The sequence below is a fragment of the Dreissena polymorpha genome, chromosome 2 (genome assembly GCF_020536995.1).
Source record: "Dreissena polymorpha isolate Duluth1 chromosome 2, UMN_Dpol_1.0, whole genome shotgun sequence".
Classification (NCBI taxonomy): domain Eukaryota; kingdom Metazoa; phylum Mollusca; class Bivalvia; order Myida; family Dreissenidae; genus Dreissena; species Dreissena polymorpha.
The window spans coordinates 17697307-17724421 of record NC_068356.1 but is presented as its reverse complement, the minus strand read 5'-3'; the positions used below and the strand labels follow the sequence as shown (position 1 = coordinate 17724421).

Sequence of the window (27115 nt, the reverse complement as noted above, 5' to 3'; positions counted from 1 at the left end):
CGAAATATGTCGTAGGACTTACGGACAGATGCGGCCAAAAGGCACTTATACGACTAAAGAAATAGAAATGTCCCGTGCCTCCATATTGCTTCCTAAAGGAAATAAATTGCTGATAGCCTATCCTTTTCATACTATTTCAGATTAACTATGTAGGCCCTAGCTCGTAGATGACGTTTCTAAATTCACTTCAAATTGTTGGTGTTCAAAACAGACCTGCAGAGACGTAAAATAAACAAAAATGTGTAAATAAACCTTAAATGCCGAAGAAAATGTTTCGATATGATTCTCTAAACATTTAAACATGATCAAAACATTCGGACCGACCAAATGAAAGGACCGGAATATCTGGGATGCTTGTCATTTCTGTTGATTGTTCTGAAAACAGTTTTTGTTTGAATGTAACACGAATGTTCATTTTGATGGAATTTCCAGTCATTCCGACTTGGTGTGTGGCGGTTTGAAGAAAATACTAGGTATACATAGTTCATTATAAACGCTAAACATATGAATTAGTGTATAAAGATGGTCCCCGATCCCTCACTCACTAAAGGTTTTTGAATACTCATTACTTGTGTGTATCCATCAGAGAGCTGTTTACACAACACTATTAATTTTCAATGGCATTGTGGGATATGTTTCTTTGCCACGTTTGGAGTAACTACATTTTAATAAATTTATGCAGTTTGACAAGTTAGTGCTCTGACGTAGCATAATAACATACGTTACATAAATACTTGGCTCATACATAATTGATTCCATTATCTTCCTCACTGGTAAAGGCACACACAACAGGTAAAATTAATGTCGGCATTTTGACATTTCAGGAAAAGTTTGTTGTGACACCTGATTACTTTTGCCTCTGCGAAAGTGTTAGACTAGTACTCGCTCAGTAGTGCATGTTTTGAAACGATTTAAATCAGTTTTTATTTTAGGCCAGGCCTTTGTGGAGATCCCCTCATTAAATAATAAAAAGCCGCAAGTACAATTCTATAGTGTTATTTTACATGTGCATTGCATAGTTAAAGTTATTAGTTAGTGTGCTTGACGTTTCGTTTCACTACCAGTTCGTGCCACTGATATTTGTGTAGGAGGGCATTGGACGTTTCGTCCCACTGATAATATATAGGCTGATAGGTGTGAATAATACCGTATAGAAGGTGTGAATCATAACAGGAAACTTTCACACCTTTGATTGTAACATCTGTTCAATGGTAAAACAAGATTGTTTTATTTCATGATTATTTAAGAGTCAATTTACTTGCTTAATACAAGACATTAACAAAAAGTACACAAAACATTTTCAATACATGGACATTAACCATATCAGAAATGAATGCATACATACATTTTACAAATATCTAGATTTATTACATAAATAATATATTGAAACACTTGCAATCAATTGACATTAACCATATCAGAAGTGAATGCATACATACATTTTACAAATATCTAGATTCATTACATAAATATTTTGAAACATTTGCAATCAATTTACATTAACCATATCAGAAATGAATGCATACATACATTTACAAATATCTAGATTCATTACATAAATATTTTGAAACATTTGCAATAAATTGACATTAACAATATCAGAAGTGAATGCATACATACATTTTAACAATATCTAGATTTATTACATAAATATATTGAAAAGTTTGCAATAAATTGACATTTATTTATGTATATAGTTCATACAAATGAAGCATAAAAAATAACAGATCTTCATGTTTTATATTTATCAAACATAATGAACATAATGAAGTGCACAAATGTTTTTATACTAACAATAAATCATTTTATTTTATTTTTACAAACACATACACATGATGCATAAAAAAATAACAACACTTTATGTTTTATATTTAGTGAACATAATCAACTATTTACAAATATTTGTATACTAACAATCAATCATTTTAATTTTTGTTATTTATAATTATAATTGTCAACATTGTTGTAATTTTCTACGTTAAAATACACCCCAAAATCATTCACATCTATACGGTATTATTCACACCTGTCCGCCTATATATTATCAGTGGGACGAAACGACTACCTCTTTTCAACACAAATATCAGTGGCAGGAACTGGAAGTGGCACGAAACGTCCATAAACCTATAGTTTTATTGTCAGTGGGAAGAAGCCAAGGCTAGGCTTGAATTGCACTGTGCGTAAATTGTTTCTTCATTGCTATTTCATGGGACTTGCTTTATTTCTATAGCAAAGCAGGGCTCCCTCTGGCTCAAAAATTTCTGTAGCCAACATTTGCATCAAATGGATTTTTCTGTAGCCAAATTTTAGAACTGTAACCAAAGTTTTAGCCAAGCATTAGGGACTGCCGATTGTAAGTCTAGAATTAGACAGAGACCTCTATTTTTTTTTAGCTCATCTTTTTTTTTGAAAAAAAATTATGAGCTATTGTCATCACCTTGGCGTTGGCGTCGGCGTCCGGTTAAGTTTTGCGTTTAGGTCTTTACACCCCAGGGTAAGATTTAATAAAATTTTATGAAAAAGAAAAAAAACACTCTGGCTATGATCTCTTTTTAACCACAGGCCTTGGTTGTCAGTGATGTCTGATATGGTCATAATTGACTATGAGACCCCCCATCCCCCCCGTTGGATAGGACAAAATTCAAGGGAAGTAATAACCTTTAAAGGGAGATGATTTCTATACCTGCCAAATGATAAATAGAAATTTTATTTCAATGTGGCGCATTGTGTTTCTGACAAACACATCTCTTGTTTATGCTTATTGTGGGAAGTATCTGTACCATACCAATTGGAAACAATTTTTTTTTTTTTTTTTTTTAAACCTTTTTATTTAAGCTTGTTTGCGTAACAAGCCTAAGCTTATACGAAACACTCTCGAGTCCGTTGGAAACAATTAATGCGAAAAACCATGAAATTGGGGAAAATTGTGTCATGAAATCGTCATATTGGGAATAATGGGTCGGTATAAATTGTACAAACCAATTCAAATATTTATTTACATGCATTTTGACTCGAAATGTTTGGTTTCAGTGCTCATTTTATTTCTTCACTTGCAGATAATGCTCTTTCTGAATGCAATTGACAAAATGTTCCCTCCTTTTGAGAATTTTTTAGACCTTTTACAGGTACTTTATAAAGACAGAAACAATCACTGCTTGTACATGTATATATACTAGGACATTATATAAAATGGATGTATGTATCTATTATTTCATTTTAATATTTTAGTTCACCATGAAGGTGAAAGAAATAAATCGAACCGCTAACATAGCATGGTCACCAAAGCAGCAGCATCCTGTGTACATGGTGGCTGGAACAGCTGCACAACAGCTTGATGCAACGTTCAGGTACTGAACTTTTTATTAACTATTTATTTAACTGTTCACAATAAATAGGGTTCAATCATTTTATTGTCCCCTACCGGTGAAACTGGAGGGGACTTATGGTTAGCGCTCTGTCTGTCAGTCAGTCTGTCAGTCAGTCAGTCTGTCAGTCACACTTTTCTGGATCCTGCAATGTCTTTAAAAGTTCTTCATATTTTTCCATGAAACTTCAAACATGGATAGATGGCAATATGGAGATTTTGCACGTCATTTCATTTTGTTCCTACGTCAAGAATTCTGGTTGCTACGGCAACAAATATATATATAATTTACAGACAATGGTGGAGTTTCACCAGTAGGGGACAATATTGCTTGGCAATCTCTTGTTTTTATTATTAACCAGGTTTTCCGAAGGAAAAAACTGGTTATTAGATTGGCGAATGCGGGCAGGCTGGCTGGCTGGCTGGCGGGCTGGTGGGCGGGCGGAACAAGCTTGTCCGGGCCATAACTATGTCGTTCATTGTCAGATTTTAAAATCATTTGGCACATTTGTTCACCATCATTGGACGGTGTGTCGCGCGAAATAATTACGTCGATATCTCCAAGGTCAAGGTCACACTTTGAGTTCAAAGGTCAAAAATGGCCATAAATGAGCTTGTCCTGGCCATAACTATGTCATTCATTGTGAGATTTTAAAATCATTTGGCACATTTGTTCACCATCATGGGACGGTGTGTCGCACGAAAGAATCACGTCAATATTTCCAATGTCAAGGTCGCCACAACTAAAAATAGATTTTTTTAAAAAACAAACTTACAAAGGGGGTTAATTTTGTTTGTTCATTTCAAAAGTTCAGTTTGAGTTTTCTCCCTTTATCAGATTTTTTTTTCACAATGAAAACCTGGTTTTGTGACAATTTTGTCCCTTGTTATTTATTTTATTAGGTTGACAGTCATTTCAAAAGTTCAAATATGATAATTTTAATCATTACTAGTATAACGCTCCTGCGTTTTTCCAAGATTCAGTATCATTTATATATATTCAGCATTACTATTTATTCAGCACGTCGGCAGCTCTGGAACTATACAGCCTCAACTTGGGTGATTCTTCATTGGACATGCCACTTGTTGCAACTCTACCATCAGAGTGCAGGTAACACATTTCTATCCTGTGCTTTGGTGTTTTTGTTGTCTTAATTGCAACATATATTTTGACTGTCAGTATTTCTTATTGGCTCCAAGCAAACTAATAGTGTTTGCCTTATTCGGGGATGTATAATTACCCTCTCCGACTACATTCTACATGATTAATTATACAATCCGGCATGACTTTTTTAGATCACCCACCTGAGCACAATGTGCTCATGGTGAGCTTTTGTGATCACTTTTTGTCTGACTCATTCAACATGGGTAGTTATAGAATCTGTCATGGCTTTTTTAGCTCACCTGATTGCTCAGGTGAGCTTTTGTGACCGGTCTTTGTCCGTCGTCTGTCCGTCCGTCCACATTTGTTCGTAAGCACTCTAGAGGCAACATTTATTGTCCGATCTTCATGAAACTTTGTCAGAAGCTTTGTCCCAATGAAATCTCGGTCGAGTTCGAAACTAGGTCGTGCTGGGTTAAAAACTAGGTCACTAGGTAAAAAAACAAAAAAACTTGTAAACACTGTAGAAGTCACATTTCATGCCCAATCTTCATGTAACTTTGTCAAAATGTTTGTCTTAATGATATATTGGTTGAGTTAAAAAATTGGTTCCGGTTCGTTGAAAAACATGGCCGCCAGTGGGCGGGGCAGTTTTCCTTATTTGGCTATAGAAAAACCTTGTAAACACTCTAGAAGTCACAATTTTTGCCCAATCATCATGAAAGTTGGTCAAAACATTAGTTTTATTGATATCTCGGACGAGTTCGAAAATGGTCCAGATCGGTGAAAAAACATGGCTGCCAGTGGGCGGGGCATTTTTCTCTCTATGTATATAGTGAAAACATGTGAACACTCTAGAAGTCACATTTTTGGCCCAATGTTCATGAAATTTGGTCAGAACATTTGTTTCCTTGATATGAGACAGAGTTGAGTTTGAAAATGGTTCCAGTCAGTTGAATAACATGGCTGCCAGGGGGGGGGGGGGGGCAGTTTTCCTTCTTTGGCTATAGAGAAACCTTGTAAACACTCTAGAAGTCACATTTTTTGCCCAATCATCATGAAAGTTGGTCAAAACATTAGTTTTATTGATATCTCGAACGAGTTCGAAAATGGTCCAGATCTGTGAAAAAACATGGCTGCCAGTGGGCGGGGCATTTTTCTCTCTATGTATATAGTGAAAACATGTGAACACTCTAGAAGTCACATTTTTGGCCCAATTTTCATGAAATTTGGTCAGAACATTTGTTGCCTTGATATGAGAGTTGAGTTGGAAAATGGTACTGGCCAGTTGAATAACATGGCTGCGGGGGGGGGGGGGGGGGGCAGTTTTCCTTATTTGGCTATAGAAACCTTGTAAACACTCTAGAAGTCACAATTTTTGCCCAATCATCATGAAAATTGGTCAAAACATTAGCTTTATTGATATCTCGGACGAGTTCGAAAATGGTCCAGATTGGTGAAAAAACATGGCTGCCAGTGGGCGGGGCATTTTTCTCTCTATGTATATAGTGAAAACATTTGAACACTCTAGAAGTCACATTTTTGGCCCAATTTTCATGAAATTCGGTCAGAACATTTGTTTCCTTGATATGAGAGTAGAGTTCGAAAATGGTTCCGGTCAGTTGAATAACATGGCTGCTGGAGGGGGGGGGGGGGCAGTTTTCTTATATTTATGTAGTAAAAAAAGCTTGAAAACACTCGTGAAGTCACATTTTTTGCCCAATCATCATGAAACTTGGTGAAAAGATTGGTTTCATATATATCACATGATTAATGCCATTATTATTGCCCTTAGATTGTCAAAATTTTCATTATATTATACAAAATCTTTGTAAACACTCTAGAGGTCACAATTTTGTTTCAGATTTTATTAATCTTGGTCATAATATTTATTTTTGTAAGCAAAGTTTGATGTTTGGTAAGGGGGGTCAACTCAAAATATAGGTCACCAGGTCAAATCTTACCAAAACAAAATCACTCCATATGCCATAGTTTTGGTTCAATAATGATGAAACTTGACCAGGATGTTTGTCTGTACAATACAGGTATCTAGGTCAAGTTTGATGTTTGGTAAAGATTGAACGAACTGACTCCTCTCAGGTGAGCGAACTAGGGCCATCTTGGTCCTCTTGTTTACCTCACCTGAGCAAAATTTGCTCATTGTGACCTTTTTTGATCGCCTTTTGTCTGTTGTGTATTGTGAGGCGTGCAGTTTTCAGCGTCAGCATTTGCCTTGTTAACACTTCAGAGGCAACATTTATTGTCCGATTTTCATGAAATTTGGTCAGAAGAGGTGTCCTGATGATATCTTTGATAAGTTTAAAAATGGTTCTGGTTGGTTGAAAAACATGGCCGCAAGGGAGCAGTGCATTTTTACTTAAATGGCTATGTTAACACTCTAGAGGCCACATTAATTGTCCTATTATCATGAAACTTGGTCAGAAGATTTGTCCGAATGATATCATGGACGAGTTCAAAAATGGTATCGGTATGTTGAAAAACATGGCCGCCTGTTTGCTGGAAGCTATTCTTATATGGCTATGGTACAACCTTGTTAGCACTCTATAAGTTACATTTATAGTTAACTCTTCATGAAACTTGGTCAGAACATTTGCTCTTATGATATCTTCGGCTGCACAGAACAGGTCAGTTCCTTTGTATCTCAGGTGAGCACCTTTGGCCCTTTCCGGCCCTCTTGTCTGATTAATTTGTCCGCTGACAAGTTCAATAATAAGACCAAAACTTTATTTTGCCATACTGGAAAACAATCATTTCATACTGGAATTTGTTAAGCAATGGCATCTGCATTGTCCAAATTGAAGAAATGTTTTATGTTTAGATCAGTTCATTTTGTGATAAATGATAAAAAGTTTTGCAAAAGAAGTCAATATTTACCACAACTACGAGTCAAAAGTTTGACAAGTAAGATTTGCTTACGAGCAAAATGAATTTTGCTGTTATCTCGTCTTTTCAGTTTTGACATTCGAATATTGCCCTACCTCAAACTTACATATATGGTATTGAAAAGTGTCAACATACTTAATGAATGGCTTACTGACCCTGTTATTCTTTCTTCGTGAGGTGTTTTTATAATTTAAAGGTGGTGTAAATCTTAGTATATACATGTATTTGTTTGTTCAAGAATGTTGACATTGTTCAATATGAAAACATTGTCCTTTTTTAGATTCCATAAAGTAGCTTGGGGTTGCTATGGTGTGTCCGATAATCTACCAAATGGTGTCATTGTTGGTGGAGCTGATGGGGGCATACTGGCATACAATGCTGCCAATTTCATTAGTGGCAAACAGGACTGCCTCTTGTTCAAAAAAGACAAACATACAGGAGCTGTTAAAGCCTTGGATTTCAATCCTTTTCAGGTAGGACTTTTGATGCATGTCTTGCATATTTATAAGTATTATTATTTATACTGAAAAGTTCAATAAAAATTTAGGCCAGTATTTTTTTAAATTTGTTTTACGGGAAATTTTTCAAAAATTGAGTGGGGGGGGGATAAATAAAAATAAAATCATGTATACTTGCATTAACCTTTAAGTGTTTTATATATCTTATTACACTGTTGTAGAAGCTTTTTATAATAACAGTAAACATATTTTTATATATATTTATATGTAAAAGCACCTTTCGCATGTATTATACTATATTGCTTCAATAGAGACCATTAACCACGCCAGGTGTGTAGTGTATTATAGTGATGGTTAAACTTTTGTTGAGTGTTAATCATATGTATATTTATAACAAATATAGAATGCATTTGACTTAAATAAAAAAGAATTGAAAACTTTTTTAATTGTTTAATAGCTTTAAATAACAACCAACTTTGTAACTTTCATCCATGGGTGGAATATGCACACTAAAAAATTCTATTAAATATACAACAGACTTGCTTTATATCATGATAACTTGTAATCATGAGAAAAAAAGAGCCACATAACAGGAAATTGGACCTTAGGGTGATTGCGACCATTTTGGCTCCAAACGAGCAGTCTGATCAGGATCCAAGCTGTTCAACATAATTGTCTTTCAGTTAGTACTTCTAAAGATGTTAAGCGAACACTTTGGATCCTGATCAGACTGTGCTTGAATTGATATTGATCCAAACTTTGTATAGTGAAAGTTCTAGTACATAAAATGTGAATATTTCATTTAAGAAACTGTGAGTTATAGACTTATAAAAACATGTGCTGCATTTCATTTTATATTCAGAGAGAGTTATAGTGTTTATATATGTAAAGTGAACACAAGAGGCATGACTACAATATTTAGTGTGTAACATCGTTATGAGGTTCTCTTTAAAGTTTGTTCAAATCATGCAGAAAATTTGCCCTCCCTAGGGGTTACTGTTTTGCTTATAAATATAAATAATATAATCATTCTCTGAAACCGCAAGGCCCTTTGGTTTGTTGCGTTGCATGCCAACCATATAGTGGTTCTTTGCTAAGTTTCCTTAAAGCATGTCTCCGTGGTCAAAACTGTTTGCGCTTCAGGGGTCAACTGATTTATATAGATTAATGTATTTGATAATCCCTAACAACACAGAAACCGCAAGGATCAGGGGTTCAATAATAGGTGTGTAACATGTTAGTGTTTTCTTCTAGGTGTGATCAAATCATACATTTGGAGTAACCCGTCCTTGTTTCACATGCTTAATATTTACTTATATAATAAAGAGTTAAACAATATTATTCTCTCAAAACGCATGGGTTTTGTGATAATTATTTTGTATGTGACATTGTTTGGCGGTAATCTTCGTGGGTTTTGTATCATGTCCATTGGCTTCACATTAGCCCCAACAAAATATTGAGGTAAAAGACACAATATACCTAGAAACCTAGATTTATTTTATTGAACATTTTCTTAAGTGAAAGCGGTATAAAGAATTAAATAGCACATGTAGCAAGGATTTAAATTGTTCTAGTAGAATTACTCTGCTGACTGTATATAACTTTCTTGCAAGATTAATTATATATAGAACACAACTTTTGAACTATGTAATTGTATTTTTTAAGTTCAAATGAAAATTTCTATGGAATGTGTTGTCTGTATTATTTTAAGGAGAAACAGCAATAACCTGTTTTGGATATATAATAAACAGAGAGAGCTATATAAATGTGAAGATAATAATAACCCTTGGAACAAATACATAGAGCCGATTGAGCACATTTATCAACAGAGCCTGAGGTGTGATAAATTTATTTGCATTCCTTGCAGTACAAATCTTGCAGTATGAAAACATTATTTACAGTTGATAGAACATCATATTTCGGCTAAATAATAACGCATTTTTGGAAAATAATGTCAAGAAAAATAAATTAAACTTTCTTGTGACTTTGACGGACATACGAACATCGGGACCCAATGTTATTTTCTTCAGAAGCTGTGTTGCATACTTTTTTTCTAAATAAAGAATATATATGGGTGGGTGGGGAATGGGATTATTGATGCAAGTACCTGTGGTTCAGTCCTCATGTTCATTATAAAGAAACGTAAAGTAGTACTTCTTGAACATTTTCGGGATGCATTTTAATAAATACGCATATTTATTAAACCTACCCAAAACTTTTTAACACACTGAAAGTAATCGATGGTGACACCTCTGCATCATCTGCAAAAACTCATTATTATTTTGAATTTCGTATCACATTATATGGGCATGATGTCAACAATGTTGTTCTGAAGATTATCTTTTCTAATTGAAATTGTTTCTGCTCCGTTTTTAATTAATTTGATTTTAAAATATGCTACATTTGTCTCGTTGATGTTAATGTCTGCCATTTCGGAAATGCAATATGAAAATCATATGTTAAATACTCACCGATTGGCTAATAGCGTGTGGTATTGGTTGCAATAGCCAATGAAAATCGCTGACGCTTTACAAGTCGAATTGGCACAACGAAACAACCCGTATTATAAACAAATTTTGAACAACACTTTCGGCAATCTGTGCAATTTTTTTTTCTAGTTTTGGATAAAATACTAGGTCGGCGGGTGAAATGTAAATAAAAAGAACGAAAGTGACTTTTATTTTTATTTGTATTTGTCGAAAAATAGGGTAGGTCGCTCCCGTAAAACAGATAATAAAAAAATGCAGGCCTTATATACAAATAATAATCATATTTGTAGAAAATGATGTTAGTCATGAAAAGCGCTTTTCCTTTCGAGAACAGATCCTTATGTTTTATTGCTTGCTATCATTATGTTATCATTTTATGATTGTTTCAGAATAATTTATTGGTTTCTGGTGGTGCAGAGTCTGAGATCTTTATTTGGGACATGAACAGTCCAGACAATCCTATGACACCAGGTGCAAAGTCACAGGTAAGTCATTTATATACTTGATGCTTTGTATAGGTATTACACTTTTGAACAACTAAATGACAGGTGAAGTACTCAATTTGTTGACTGGTTAAAAACTTTATTATATTTTGTTTATACAGTACGACAAAGCTTTAACAAAAATATTTTGAATCATGGCTATCTTTCATGATGAATACATGTAGATAATGAAGAAAATTTCAAAGCATCATATATCCTGGTTTGTAACAGCTCAAATGGGAATAGAATCAAAATGGTCTTTTGTTAAAAGTTTTCTATTTTCTAAAAACTGCTATTTTGGTTTCTAGCCCCCAGAGGAGGTAGCCTGTGTAAGCTGGAACCGGCAGGTGCAGCACATCCTTGCTTCCACATATACCGCTCGCTGTGTGGTCTGGGACCTCCGCAAGAACGAACCCATCATTAAAGTCAGCGACAGCATGTCCAGAGTGAGCATTTTGACTACAGAAACTATTAAAACGTCTTGTCAAGGTCAGGGGATTGGATTAAGTGCTTAATTTTTGAGAAAATTGCCTCAGTATTGGCATTTTAGTGCAAAATGTTCATATTAGTTGAGTAAAATATCATTATTTGAAATTATAGTGAGGCATTGTATAACATTGTCTACTTTACTAGGAAAAAGCCATGCATCAGAAAATAACATACTGTTTCACCTGTATCAAAAATTATCAGTACAAATCAGGCCAATACAAATGTTATATAATTTTTGTTTACAAATAAAATTAGAGCTAAGTTTTTATAGTTGCCAGTTTGTCCTTCCTTCCTTACTTCCATACTTCCTTACTTCCGTCACACTTTTGTTACAGTTTCTCATAGCACCTTCAATACTTAACCGATCTCTTTTATATTTGACATGGAGGTACCTTGCATGGACCTCTACCTTTTGATGAGGTTTGAGGTCACTGGGGTCATGGTCAAGGTCACTGTGGCTAATAATAGATTTTTTCCGTCACTCTTTTGTTACAGTTTCTCATAGCACCTTCAATACTTAACCGATCTCTTTCATATTTGGCATGTAGGTACCTTGCATGGACCTCTACCTTTTGATTAGGTTTGAGGTCACTGGGGTCAAGGTCAGTGAGGCTAATAATAGATTTTTTCCGTCACTCTTTTGTTACAGTTTCTCATAACACCTTCAATACTTAATTGATCTCTTTCATATTTGGCATGTAGGTACCTTGCATGGACCTCTACCTTTGATGAGGTTTGAGGTCACTGGGATCAAGGTCACTGAGGCTGATAATAGATTTTTCCGTCACTCTTTTGTTTCAGTTTCTCATAGCACCTTCAATACTTAATTGATCTCTTTCATATTTGGCATGTAAGTACCTTGCATGGACCTCTACCTTTTGATGAGGTTTGAGGTCACTGGGGTCAAGGTCACTGAGGCTAATAATAGATTTTTGCGTCACTCTTTTGCTACAGTTTCTCATAGCGCTTTCAATACTTAACCAATCGGTTTCATATTTGGCATGTAGGTACCTTGCATGGACCTCTACCTTTTGATGAGGTTTTAGGTCACTGGGTCAAGGTCACAGAGACTAATAATAGATATTTTTAGGTGTTTATTAACATAAATAAGCTACATTGACAAAGCTCATCATCAGGGAGCATCCATCAGTTTCACTTATATTCTTGTTTTAATTTAATTTTTGAGGGTTGGGGAATGCATCAGTTTTTATTTAACTAAAATGTCCATACATTTCACCATACTGGACAGGCTGCATTTTCTTGCAAAAAAAGTTGTTTTCAGTTTTTAGCTCACCTGAGCACAACGTGCTCATGGTGAGCTTTTGTGATCGCCTTTTGTCCGTCGTGCGTGGTGCGTTGTGCTGCGTCAACATTTGACTTGTTAACTCTCTAGAAGTCACATTTATTGTTCAATCTTCATGAAATTTGGTCAGAAGATTGGTCTCAATGATATCTTGGATGAGTTCGAAAATGGTAACATTTGCTTGAAAAACATGGCTGCCAAGGGGCGGAGCATTTTTCCTTATATGGCTATAGTAAAACCTTGTTAACACTTTAGAGGCCACATTTATTTTCCGATCTTCATGAAACTTGCTCAGATGATTTGTCCCAATGATATCTTGGATGAGATCAAAAATGGTAACCTTGGCTTGAAAAACATGGCTGCCAAGGGGAGGGGCATTTTTCCTTATATGGCTATAGTAAAATCTTGTTAACTTTCTAGTTTGCTCAATCTTCATGAATTTGGTCAGAACATTGGTTTCCTGTGTAGTTAAGTTTGGTTTTATTATGTCAATATTATGTGACATTCACTGTATTATGTAATTTTTCATAACACAGAATGTTCATAGTAAACATAACTGTTTTAGTCATTAACACTTATGATAAGCCTTTCAACTAAGAGATAACTGAAAGAAAGACAACATGTACATGATTTTGCAGTATTTATGCAGTATTTATCTCCCTTGTTTAACCTGGTTCAGTAATCTATTTTTAGTTCTGCTCTGGAATTTGGGAAGGTATTGATCATTGATAAATGCACTGTTCTGAGGGAAAATTGACTACTCTGCTATTGATCTCTTCTGAACTGTATAAAATAAGCTGTTTTGGCTGATTTAAACACCTCTTGATGCTTTCTTGAAAAGTTAACAGCTCTTGAAAAAGGTTGGAATTTTGAAATAATTAAACTCTAAATTATTTTTAACACCAGCATCAAGACATTTTGGCATTATTTTCTAAATTATTCTTATTATTTAGATTATTTCTATTTGGCATTTTCTAAATTAGAAAGACTATTCTATTTCAAAAACTTAAGTAAATTTTTCTTATTTTTACATTTGATTCACTGAAGTTTTCTTATCTCCATAAATATTGTTCTTGAGATTAAATTAGACCTATTTTTTAAACTAGATTTTTGAAGCACTTTCTAGACTAACAGTAACTTATATTAATATCAGTTTTTTTTTTACAGATTTTGAACTTCTTTTTACATTCATTAAGGTATTTGCTGTATGTTGTTCATTTTTGTAACGATACTTAGATTCTTTAGACTTTGCTTGTACCTGTTCTTAATTTTCTGTCATTGTTCTTCATTTTCTGAGTTCTTGGAATAAAAATTAGTCATTTTTGTTAAAGCTGCCTTGGTTTTCACTTATAAATAAATTCTTTGAGTGTATTTAGGCGTCCCTGACTGAACGCCTTTAGTTAATTGAATTACAACCAGTCAGTATAGTCATCCTGACCGGAAATAAGAGTTCGTCAAATAAATACTTCGGCATTACATAAGTGCTCACAAAGTAACATAACTTGTAACCTTCCTGTGACCGGTTCATTTGCGTAAGCGAAGGAGACCGCACAACCACACCTGGATAGGACAGTTGAGTTCGATAATGGTTTGGATCGGTAAAAAAAAACATGGCCGCCAGGGGGGGGGGTCTTTTCCCTTATATTTATATAGTAAAAAAAAGCTTGTTAACACTCTAGAAGTCACATGTTTTTCCTAATTTTCATGAAATTTTGTCAAAACATTAGTTATGTGGTTGTCTCGGACAAGTTTGAAAATGGTCATGATCAGTGAAAAAACATGGCCGCCAGGGAGTGGGGCAGTTTTCTTTATACGTATGTAGTGACAACATTTGAACAGTCTAAAAGACACATTTTTTCCCCAATCTTCATGAAATTTGGACATACCTTGGAAGAGTTAAAAATGGTTCAGGTCTGCTAAAAAAAACATTTCCGCCAAGGGGCCATTTGTTGTTCATTCTTCATGATACTTGGTTAGAACATTTGTTCTATTGATATCTTGGGCTGCAAAGAACAGGTCATTTCTTTTTATGTCAGGTGAGCGACTTTGGGCCTTTCAGGCCCTCTTGTTTATTAGCTCGGCTGTTATCGGAGAAAACCTGAGGTATTTTTATAGCCAGCCCGGTGTCTGCCGTCCGCTCTCCGCGCCATGCTAAAATCTTAACATAGGTTCTAAAATCAAAGTGCTTCCACATACAACTTTGAAACTTTATATGTAGATTCACCTTGATGAGTTCTACACGCCACACTCATTTTTGGGTCACTAGGTCAAAGGTCAAGGTCACTTCTGACGAGCTTTCATTTATTCACAACTGCACCCACAGCCAAGCGTTGGCTACCGCTATTCTGTGTTCTTGTCATTGTATCTTATACCACATGCATCCCATACTTATATTACTGGTAGTTAAATATTTGGAGGACTGATTATATCTTGTGCACATGTTTTACAGATAAAGAGCAAGCTAGTATGTTGGAACCCAGAGGTGGCTACTCAGATGTGTCTGTCGTCCGAAGATGATCATGCCCCAGTTATACAGCTCTGGGACCTTAGATATGCAACATCACCTGTCAAAGTGCTAGAAAACCATCAAAGGTCCTGCAATTTATCATTTGAATTGCTCTGATTTTTATATTTTTAGTTTTTAATCAGCCAATTACATGTACAAGTTATCATAAGAAAGATTATTTGTTAACAAGTTTTAATAGTTAATTAGTTAGCACTTAATCAGTATGACTATTTAAAGTAATGTTAAATAATATTAATTGTTTGTATGTACATATTGCTTTAAACCAGGATTTTCCATATCAGTGAAAATTAATTAACAGACAGAAGTGTTATTCTCACACATACATATGGCAAAGCCACATAAAAATTCTGCATGCCAGTGCTGTTGCCAAACAAGTTCTCTTTTCGCCTTAACAACTGAGACTACCTTGTTACAGAGGTATACTGAGCATGGCGTGGTGTCCCCAGGATCCAGATCTGCTGCTCAGTTGCGCAAAGGACAACAGAATCCTCTGCTGGAACCCCAACAGTTCGGCACCCAATGGCGAGGTTGTTTATGAGATTCCTACCAGTCACCAGTGGAGCTTTGACGTTCAGTGGTGTCCAAGGAATCCAAATGTCATATCAAGCTCATCATTCGACGGAAGTGTGACATGCTTCTCACTTATGGGCGGAGGTCATCCAATTCATAAAGTTAGCAAGGTACTACCCATTTTGAACAACACTATAAAATATAATAATGTTTTATTCCTGGTTCTCAAAATATTGCATTTAAGATAATACAAATTTGTAGCATATACAACATAAAAGAATATGTATAGAATGGGATTTCATAGGATAAATCATGGTCTTCATTAAAGGGAAAGGACTTATGCATCAACCCCGCCAAGCTGCCTTGAAGCTGTGCTTGAACAAAATTATTGGGAAAAGGCCTGAACTTGTTTTAAGTTTCAAGTATCATATTTGTTGTGTGATTTATGCAGGTGACAGATTCTTTCCAGTCTAATGACCCATTTGGTCAGGCCATGCACCTTCAACAACAACAACACATGGAGCAGAATGTCATACCTCTTCAGAAGCCTCCAAAATGGCTGAAGAAACCTGTCGGTGCTAATTTTGGGGTTGGTTCTTCGTGTTTGAATTTAAATTTTAGTTCTATTTAGCAGTATGTAAAATGTTAAATGCAAACATGTGTTATAGAAAATATGATATGGAATTAATTACTACTTTACTAAGGTCAAACTACAATAAACACTGTTGGCAGGATTCAAATATTTCGAGTCTTTTTACAAACCATTTTAATTTATCTGATGTTATCAACTGATCAAAAGCCAGCGACACAGGTTGACGAAGTGACAATTTCACAAACGTTTGTAACAGATCTGCAAAATAAAATTAAAGTGTACCGGTATATGTGCGTTTATCTCTCGACAAATATTGCCTGCATTTAAAGAAATATTATGGAAATAGTATAGATTCAACATGCTAGGTTAGAAAGCTACTGTCTTCACTCTGCCCACATTGTATCTCCAGTTTGGAGGCAAGCTGCTGACCTTTGAGAACATGAAGGCCCAGCCAGGTCAGGGTACAGCCAGTCGCCAGGTGACCGTGAGTCAGGTTGTTACAGAGACAGACCTGGTGACCGGTTCCCTGCAGCTAGAGCAGGCCCTCCACAACGGTCAGCATGTGGAGTTCTGTGCCATGAAGGCGGCCAACGCTGGGGACCAGATGCAGGAGAGCATCTGGAACTTCCTCACTGTGAGTGCTCCACACATAACATAACATTTATTCGGCATTAAATAGCATATTGCAAATTTATAGCCTATACACAGTATGTGTTTGAGATAGCAAAGACATGGTACATGTATTTGAGAAGTACAACACAAAATGATGTATACAAATAGTGGGTAAAACAAAAAAGAAAAAAGGCATGTCAAAATCATTCAAAGAATAGAATCAATAAGTCATTTACATAATGAATATATAATTTCGGTGGTGAATTTCATTTACAAAAAAAAGTTCTCATTGTTTAAATGATCGATTATATTTTCAATGCTGGATACAATTAAAAATTTAAAAATTGTTAAATTACACAGACTTAGTTAAGTAACATTATTACGTAATGCTTATGTTAAAATTACAAAAAATAATGAGTACCGGTAGATTTTTTTTAATCATTTAGCATTAAACCACTAAGAACACTTTATTATCCGAGTTTTGTGTAACAATTGTAGGAGCAAGTTTTCCCACGTCTTCACTATCTCACGCATGCGCAGTCAATAGCCATTGAACTTGGGCCCGTATGTTATTAGGAAAATCTTAGGAAAATTCTATGAAATTGCTCATGTTTATACACATTTTCAACTCAAAATGTTTAAAACAAGCATCCTTCTTTCCTAAAGATTCATCCACTTTTACAGATATAGTCTCCTCCATTTTCTGGAATGTATGTCATATTTCTTATTGTAACTGGTTTTATTATATGTATTTAGAGAATGTACATGAAAAAAGCTGAATATTGTTAAAATAATTATCATTTTGAATTTTCTCCTGATGTAAGCAGAAAAGGTTTGATTTTAAATGTTCACTTAATAAACATTATAGGAAAATTTTCCCTAGCAGCTTAGTGAATATTGGCACAATATCACAGATCCACACTAGCTTTCAGGATGGAATATGTGGCTTAATAATTGGGCTTTTGTAAGGTTACTGCTTTTTTTCATCCAAAGGCGTACATAATACCTTTACTTTACTTTGATGACCCCTGCATGATTAGAATCTAAATAAATCTTTTCGAGTTAACATTATTTTTTAAGTGTAAATAATAACCCATACTGATTCATATATTGTGTAATGACATTTGATATTCACTTACAATGAACTCATGGTATGTATTGTATCATATGTAGAATGATTACTCTAAATGCATGTTTAGTTCTGAAGGTTTAATTTCCACCATTTCCATTGCCTTTTAGATAAACTTTGAGAAAGAGCCCCGGGAACGGTACATCCAGCTGTTGGGCTTTGACAAGACAGACCTTGCCAAGAAGGTGTCTATGCACACAAAATCAGATGGCCTCAATGAGTCCATTGGGCCAGGTGTGAATGCAGATGAATTGGCTGACAAGATGAACCGCCTTGGAACTGGGGTAAGTCACCATAGAAGGCTCTACAAAGAATGAGCCTCTAGGAAAACTGGGCCAAATGCATTATGGGTAAAGTTTTGTCCTGGTTTAGCCTGCACAGTCTGCACGGGCTAATCAGAGATTAACATTCCACCTAGACTGGATTGTTGTTGAGGAGAGACATCCTTTAAACACTCAATTCCATGAAAGGGGAAAGGGTCGTCCTGATTAGGTTAGCCTGTGCACTGGCTAATCTTGGACATTACTTTACGGACATGCAATAAGCCTGATTTTTCTTGAAATCTGGCTAAAATGTATAAGTCTTGATGCTTTTCCTAATCCTAAGCATATACATGCAGGGGTCCAATTTTCCGGATAATTCCGGAAATCCGGATTTGAGCCGTCCAGGGTTGATTTTGAGGTGAATGTAAATCCGATGTGTTTGTTTAAGGACCATGGGGGTAGGGACAAAATTCTTTTAGTGCGGGATCATTTCAGAACGAATATTGTTATAGCATCGTCGGCATTCCGGACATTTGCGCTTGGTACCGATTTTATTTATTGATTTCTGATTGGTAAGCGGCTTGCACTGACATGAGCAGTAACTGGCAAAGTAAAGCACTGCAATATCATATTTTAAAACAATATGTTAATCAAATTATATATTGACTGCGTATTTGCTAGGTTACTGGTGACTGGTTTTCTTTTTCTGCAGTCAAACGATATGCATATTTTATTTCATTTGGAAATGATGTATCGCGACATGTTTTCGGACAGTCGTTTTCGGATACGCTGGTTTGTCGATTTTATTTTAATTTCGAAGTTCTTAATATCATTTGTTTAGAATGACAAATACACCTGCGGTGTTACGGATGGTTTGGTTTATAATATTTTTCGCATTGTACTCACCAGAAAATGCACCTAGAAAGACTATAAAAAAAGAACAATAAGCTAGGGCTCAGGGGTTTGGCCCTCTCTACCCTTTATCCTACGGCTTAATTTTCCGGATTTCAAATTTGGGACAATTGACACCCCTGACATGTTAAGTCAGTTAGTCTTGCTTTTGTAAAAGTTGGTTCATATCCTCTTATTGTCTACTATATTTTGAAAAAGCAATATCATAATGATGATTTTAGTTGTTGCTAAAAATAAATAGATGTATATTTACAATACTATTATGTTGCATTTTTGTTGGTCGATTTACATACACTGAAATGAAAAATATCATTTTACATGGAAGTAATATGTTACTTTAAAATAAAGCAGGGGATATACTAGAATAAATAAAGGACATGGTTGGTTTTTCCATCTTACATAAACTTAAACAAACAATTTTTGGAAACCACAGTCTACTATATGGTATATAAAATGTCATTGTGGTGCTTTACCTTTAGGTATATAAGATGTTAAATTAGTGATCTACGCATGTTTTTAACCAGGTTTTCCGAAGGAAAAAACTGGTTATTAGATTGGCGAATGCGGGCGGGCGGGTGGAACAAGCTTGTCCGGGCCATAACTTTGGCGTTCATGGTGAGATTTTAAAATCATTTGGCACATTTGTTAACCATCATTAGACGGTGTGTCGCGCGAAAAAATGACGTCAATATCTCCAAGGTCAAGGTCACACTTTGAGTTCAAAGGTGAAAAATAGCCATAAATGAGCTTGTCTGGGCTATAACTATGTCATTCATAATGAGATTTTAAAATCATTTGGCACATTTCTTCACCATCATGGGACGGTGTGTCGCACGAAAGAATCACGTCAATATCTCCAATGTCAAGGTCGCCAGGACTAAAAATAGATTTATTTTAAAACAAACTTACAAAGGGGGTTAATTTTGTTTGTTCATTTCAAAAGTTCAGTTTGAGTTGTCTCCCTTTATCAGATTTTTTTTCACAATGAAAACCTGGTTTTGTGACAATTTTGTCCCTTGTTAAACCATGCTTTTGTGGTCAAAATTGTGCATGCTTCAGGGGTAATTTTTTGTGCATCAACTTGTTACATATTATGCCATGCTGCATGGGAACGGGTCACTAACGTGACCAGCTTTAGCTTCTTATTGTTTTAATTTATCTTGTTGTCCTTAAAATTCTTTCTTTTTTAAATTCAGTATTTTAAAACAAACATGTGTAATATTCTTTAATTGTTTCAATTTACTATTTACTACTATTAACTTCATACAGCTGTATTTGTCTATGTTTTCAGGAGGGTGTATTCAAAGCAGGTTACTCTAGCAGTGGCCAGGCCTCCCCTAGTGTGGGTTCAAAGGTAATCAATTTTATCAGCTCCTGTTTCTCAATTAGAGCAGTGCTTTGAATTGTAGCACTTTTTTATGCTTTATGAACCTTAACAAGCTTCTTATATGATTATATTTGTTTGTGGGTACAGGTCATGCAATTTTATTCATGGGAAAAATATATAAAAAATTATTAATGTGTTGTAGAGCAAAGTACCCTAATTTCGACAGTTTAAGGTTAAAATGTGTATACCAATTTATTTGATCGGTATCCTCCTTACTTCGACATACCACTAACTTAACTTATTGCATCCTGTGCTTTTTAACTGTAGACTGTCAGGTAAGGATGCTTTATACGTATCGTACTTACTCACAATGTTAACGAAGTATGCGATTGTTATTTCGACATGGTGCCCCTTAGTTTGTTTAAAAAAAATGTAAATGAAACTTATATTCTTTCAATGGAACAGAAAATTACCACAACATTTAAAAATTGTAATTAATATTATTCTTTTGGCTTGCGCTAAGTGGCGTACGGCCGTATATTATGCCCGCCGATAACAAAATGCCATGATGTCCACTGTACTTCCAAAAAATGGTCATACGCCAAAAATAGCAACCCGTGACATAATCTGTCAATTAAAATGCTTCAATCAACATTACTTCCTGAAGACTCAATGCGTTTTGCACACGTCTCAATCAGTCTTAACTCCGCCCCCTTTTCAATCCGATTGGTGTTAACCCGTTCGCTGTTCAGGGTGCGGACCGCGCTTAATTGGAGTAAGTGCTTGTTTATTGTCACGATGTTTTGATAACAATAACGTGTGAATGTCGGCAAAGAAGTTGAGACCCCGTCTTCGACCCTGTTTGGCAAAAAGTTGTTAATTGTTGTAACAGTTAGTAAAGCAGCTCCATTGTTTCAATAAAGAACATTGTTACCCGTTTATAACTTGTCAAAATATTTTGTTGGCAAACACAGATATGAATTTGACAAAAATATTGAACTTGTACTACGAAGCATTCGTGTTCTGAATGTCGCAACGTACGCTTGCCGGTTTTGGCATACCACTTTCGACGAAACAGAAAATAGTAATTGATGAGAATGAATCTAAAAAATCAGAAAACAAAAAAACAATTAAAGCAAATGAAACACCGAAGTCGCGTGTTTTTCAGACGACTTAGTTAAACCAGTTTTACTGGTTGGAGTTTGATGAAAAGAACAAACGCATATTTTGCTAAATCTGGTGTGCAACAGGGTTGCAAATTCATATATTATGGATGGAGCTGGTATCAGTTGCAATAATCCAACTTCCAGCTATTTACCCTCCAGGTCGCTGTACATATATACTCCTAAAAGCTCAGAGCATTCAAGAAAAACTAGAGCTGGTATGTTCATGTTATATTAAATTACAAAGTAATGATGTTGATCTATATAAAAACGTGCGAGTTGACTTAGGTACGAGTTGACCGGCACCCATATATCTATATATAATGAAAAGATTACATAAGGCAATGTGTAATAGTTATTTAGTTATATTATTCGCTATGTCGTATTTACGGTCCAAACGATTTTTTGTTATCCTAACTTTGACACCCCTGCATTTGCAGTCAAAAAGCTCACAGCTTAGTAGAACTGTTTAACAATGTGATCTTCCATGTTTGTTTATCCGTTTTCAATACAAATTATAACGTATTCCCACAAGAAAACCAAAAGAGACTTACCGTTCGTTGCTGCGTGTCTTACAGCTTTGTATGAGGGCCGCATTCGCGTAAAAACACAAAACAATCTGTGTTATTCAACCTTGGTTTACGGAAAAAACAAACGCAAACTTTTATGGGTATAATATTTTGATGATGGCAGAAATATATGACGTCATCAAAAATGAACTCAAATTGACTAGAACGCACCGCACTAGGCTGAATTAGATAAAAAATGTCAAAGCATGTCGAAATAACGGACATGTCGAAATTAGGAGACTTTGCTCTATTCAAAATCCATTTATTTATTTATAATGAACTGTTACATTGACATTGCATTATAATTTCCAGCCATTGGTTTTGTGATATATTATGCGCCAAATTGTAAAGTTAGAATCTGTTTTGATAACCATGCTCAATATTCATTTACAGTACAGAAGATGGGTAGGTATTTGCTATGTAAAGCAGAGAAAGAAGTGGTGTTTGTATTCATTTGAGGAGGCCTTTTGGGCAAACCAGGCTTTATCCAAGTTCATTAAGTATCTTTGAAATTAGCCTGTGCTGTCTGCACAGGCTCAACATGGACTCCTCTTTCTGCCTAGACTGAATTTTTGTTCAGAAGATTTTTTTAAACAAAAAATTCCTTTAAAGCGAAAAGTGTTGTCCCAGATTAGACTGTGAGAACTGCACATGCTAATCTGGGATGATATCTCATGCACATGCATTAAGCCCAGTTTTCCCAGAGACCGGCTCAGTTGTATTTATTATCCCCCGCCAGAGGCAGAGGGATATTGTTTTGGCGTTGTCCGTCCGTCCGGCTGTCCGGCCGTCCGGCACTTTTGTGTCCGGAGCCATATCTTGGAAGTTCTTTGGTGGATTTCATTTAAACTTGGTATGAGTATATATATATGCATAAGAGGATGATGCACGCCAAATGGCATTGTACACCATCTGTTAAAAACAGACTTATGGCCCTTTGTATCTTGAAAAAATGCTTTTTACTATAGGCACTTTTGTGTCCGGAGCCATATCTTGGAAGTGCTTTGGCGGATTTCATTTAAACTTGGTATGAGTATATATATGCATAAGAGGATGATGCACGCCAAATGGCATTGTACACCATCTGTTAAAAACAGACATATGGCCCTTTGTATCTTGAAAAAATGCTTTTTACTATAGGCATTTTTGTATCCGGAGCCATATCTTGGAAGCGCGTTGGCAGATTTCTTTGAAACTTGGTCTTGGGAAGGCTTAAAAACCTTCCTTTGTCTTAGTTTTGTGTTATTGTCCTTCGTCCGTCTATCTATCATTATGTTCTTCCGTCCAATTTGCACCCATCCTCAAACAAAGCATATGTTGCGGGGGATACCTTGGGCCTTTCAGGCCCTCTTGTTTGAAAACACTTGTTAAACAAAAGTCTGTTGTGTTTGGGTTTGGTGCCAGTTTTGCCATGTTTCATCCATCACATTCATTGCTGTTTTTGGCTGTGATGACAACAAATACAAAATGAACATTTGCAATTTTGAAGTAACGCTTGTTACTTCTAGTTTGTCTACAAACAAAATTAAAAATTGGCACACTCTTCTTGATCGCACTTAAATTTATATGTGTAGTCATACTGTGCAAAACATGCTCGAAATACATCAAAACAGTGTCCAATTTATGGATAGCAAATATAGATGTTAAGTAGTTTACAATTGTATATCAATTAAAGAGATATATTCATATATTACATTTGATATTGCTATTAAAAGTAAATAACTAGAGGATAAGTTGTATTGACTGGTGTCTGTACTTTGCTTAATGGATTAATATTTATAACCAAGGATGCATATTCAATGTGAATGTTTTTCCAGTTGGCTTGTTGATGGTATCTTTTGATTTCATGATATGGAAATATTCCTGGTCCATAACTTAGCAAATAGACATATGAATTATAGAGTGTAATATATTGTGTAAATATATCAATAATCTACCAGTGTATCTTTAATTACTGATTTATCATGAAATTGTATATGTTATTTTAGCAGTTTTTAATATATAATTGGTGCTTATTAAATTATATTGATGTGCAATACATATATACAGTGTAGTTAACATACATTTATAATTTAACAGTATTTCAATTGCATATAAATGAGTGCAATTGTTTTGTAGTATAATATGTTATTAAATGTAAATAAATCTTCTCATAGTAAATTTGTAATCATTATTATTACCTTTAAGGAAATTCTTAACTCAAAACGATGTTAGAATGCGAGTTTTACAAGATAAAATAACACATTCTGCCAATCGATGCAGTATTCAGCTATACAACACAACCATGCTTGCATTGCAGACGCCGGGTAGTCGAGATGAGTTGGACATGTCTGACACTGGCTCAGCAGCCTTCGATGACATCGCCATATCTCAGTCTCACTCTCACAATCAGGAAGAACCCCTGAATCTCTCTGTAGGCGATGGTAAGCACGGCCACTGTAGTAACCAACAAGCAAATATATGAGAAATAAATAGGCATGATATACCTGTTCCGTCAGATGTTGTCATAGGAATCGTTTTCATAGGACTGTGGTGATGGAAGATCCCATATAAATAAAACACAAGAAAATTATATGTATATTCAGTATATAAAAGTTTGTATTTTAAGATGTTTTCATCTTATTATTTTCTGTCATCAAAGTATAATCCATATAATAAATCACTTAAACCATTTAGATTTCAATTCGTATTCATTTAAAGAAAGACTTTTGTACTGTCAGGAGTCAATCTCATCTGCATGTTATTTTCTTTTTAAATTGGGTAACCCATTGTTTATACTCTTCTTAACGCGAAAAAAAAGGTTCTTAGCATTATAAGTTTTTAGCTCATCTATTTTTTTTTTTTAATATGAGCTATTGTCATCACCTTGGCGTCTGCGTCCGGTTAAGTTTTGCGTTTAGGTCCACTTTTCTCATAAAGTATCAATGCTATTGCATTCAAACTTGGTACACTTACTTACTATCATGAGGGGACTGGGCAGGCAAAGTTAGATAACTCTGGCATGCATTTTGACAGAATTATGTGCCTTTTTTATACTTAGAAAATTGAAAATTTTGGGCAAGTTTTGTGTTTAGGTCCATTTTATTCCTTAAGTATCAAAGCTATTGCTTTCATACTTGCAACACTTACAAACTATCATAAGGGGACTGTGCAGGCAAAGTTATGTAACTCTGACTGGCATTTTGACAGAATTATGTGCCCTTTTTATACTTAGAAAATTGAAAATTTGGTTAAGTTTTGTGTTTAGGTCCACTTTTTTCCTAAAGTATCAAAGCTATTGCTTTCATACTTGCAACACTTACTAACTATTAAGGGGACTGTTCAGGCAAAGTTATGTAACTCTGACTGGCATCTTGACGGAATTATGGGCCCTTAATACTTGAAAATTTGGTTAAGTTTTGTGTTTTGGTCCACTTTACCCCTAAAGTATCATAGATATTGCTTTCATACTTGGAACACTCGCAAACTATCATAAGGGGACAGTAAAGGACAAGTTGCATAACTCTGGTTGTCATTGTTACGGAATTATGGCCCTTTTTATGCTCCCCCAAAATTTATTTTGGGGTGAGCATATAGTCGCCGCTTCGTCTGTCCGTCCTTGTTTCTGTGTGTCCGTCTGTGCACAATTTTTGTCCAGGCTATTTCTCAGAAAATAATGACCGAATCTCAATGAAACTTTATGGGAAGCTTCACTACCAAGAGGAGATGTGCATAAAATCAGCGGGTTCTGGTCGAATGATTTTTCACAGAGTTATGGCCCTTTGAAATTTTCCATTAACTGTACATATAGTGCAATTCTTGTCCGGGCTATTTCTCAGCAACTAATGACCGGAATTCAATGAAACTTTATGGGAAGCTTCACTACCAACCGGAGATGTGCATATTATCAGCCGGTTATGGTCGGATGATTTTTCACAGAGTTATGGCCCTTTGAAAATTTCTATAAACTACATATAGTGAAATTCTTGTCTGGGCTATTTCTCCCCAACTACTGACTGGAATTCAATGAAGCTTTATGGGAAGCTTAACTACCTTGAGGAGATGCGCATGTTATTAGTTTGTTCTGGTTAGATGATTTATTTAGAGAGTAATGGCCCTTTGAAATTTTTAAGTTGCTAAACCATCCATCGTATTATTTTGTCCAAAGTTATGCCCCTCAAGACGTTTCCTTTTATCTGAATATATAGTGCAATTCAAGTAGTTTTCATTCACCAAACTTGGTCACAAGTTTTATCTAAATGATCTCTAGGACAAATTTGAACATGGGCCATTCCGGGCCTAAAACTAGGTCACGGGGTCACTTAGTGCGTTTTTTTACATTTAGCATGGTGTCCGCTATCTAATTCAAGTAGTTTACATCCGATCTTCACCAAACTTTGTCAGAAGTTTTATGGAGATGATCTTAAGGCCAAGTTAGAACATGGGCCTTTCTGGGTCAAAAACTAGGTCAAGGAGTCACTTAGTGCGTTTTAAAAATTTAGCATGGTGTCTGCTGTTTTTTGTGAAGACGACATGCAAAATATTATGTGTTGATGTGGCATGTGGGGGTATTCGTCACAACTGTGACAAAGCTCTAGTTAATATTGAAGATAGCAACTTGATATTTGGCATGCATGTGTATTTTATGAAGCTGCACATTTTGAGTGGTGGAACTTCAAGGTCAAGGTCATCCTTCAACGTAAAAAAAATAAAAAATTCAAAGCAGCGTTCTTATGAAGCTGCACATTTTGAGTGGTAGAAGTTCAAGGTCAAGGTCATCCTTCAAGGTCAAGGTCATCCTTCAAGGTCAAAGGTCAAAAATAAAATAAAATCAAAGCAGCGTTCTCATGAAGCTGCACATTTTGCGTGGTGGAAGTTCAAGGTCAAGGTCATCCTTAAAGGTCAAGGTCATCCTTGAAGGTCAAAGTTTAAAAAAATAAA

At 35.4% G+C, this 27115-nt stretch overlaps 1 protein-coding gene across 1 annotated transcript in view; it reads left to right on the top strand.

The window, feature by feature from the left end:
• The first annotated feature begins 611 nt into the window (after positions 1-611).
• Positions 612-27115, top strand: part of LOC127866052 (protein transport protein Sec31A-like) — a 50488-nt gene continuing 23984 nt past the window's right edge. The window contains 13 exon segments of the mRNA XM_052406357.1: positions 612-792; positions 3229-3347; positions 4386-4475; positions 7651-7843; positions 10707-10802; positions 11108-11245; positions 15041-15183; positions 15534-15798; positions 16080-16217; positions 16630-16854; positions 18072-18245; positions 20428-20490; positions 24495-24618. Of these exon segments, the coding sequence (XP_052262317.1) occupies positions 3235-3347; positions 4386-4475; positions 7651-7843; positions 10707-10802; positions 11108-11245; positions 15041-15183; positions 15534-15798; positions 16080-16217; positions 16630-16854; positions 18072-18245; positions 20428-20490; positions 24495-24618 (1762 nt within the window). The 5' untranslated portion in view covers positions 612-792; positions 3229-3234.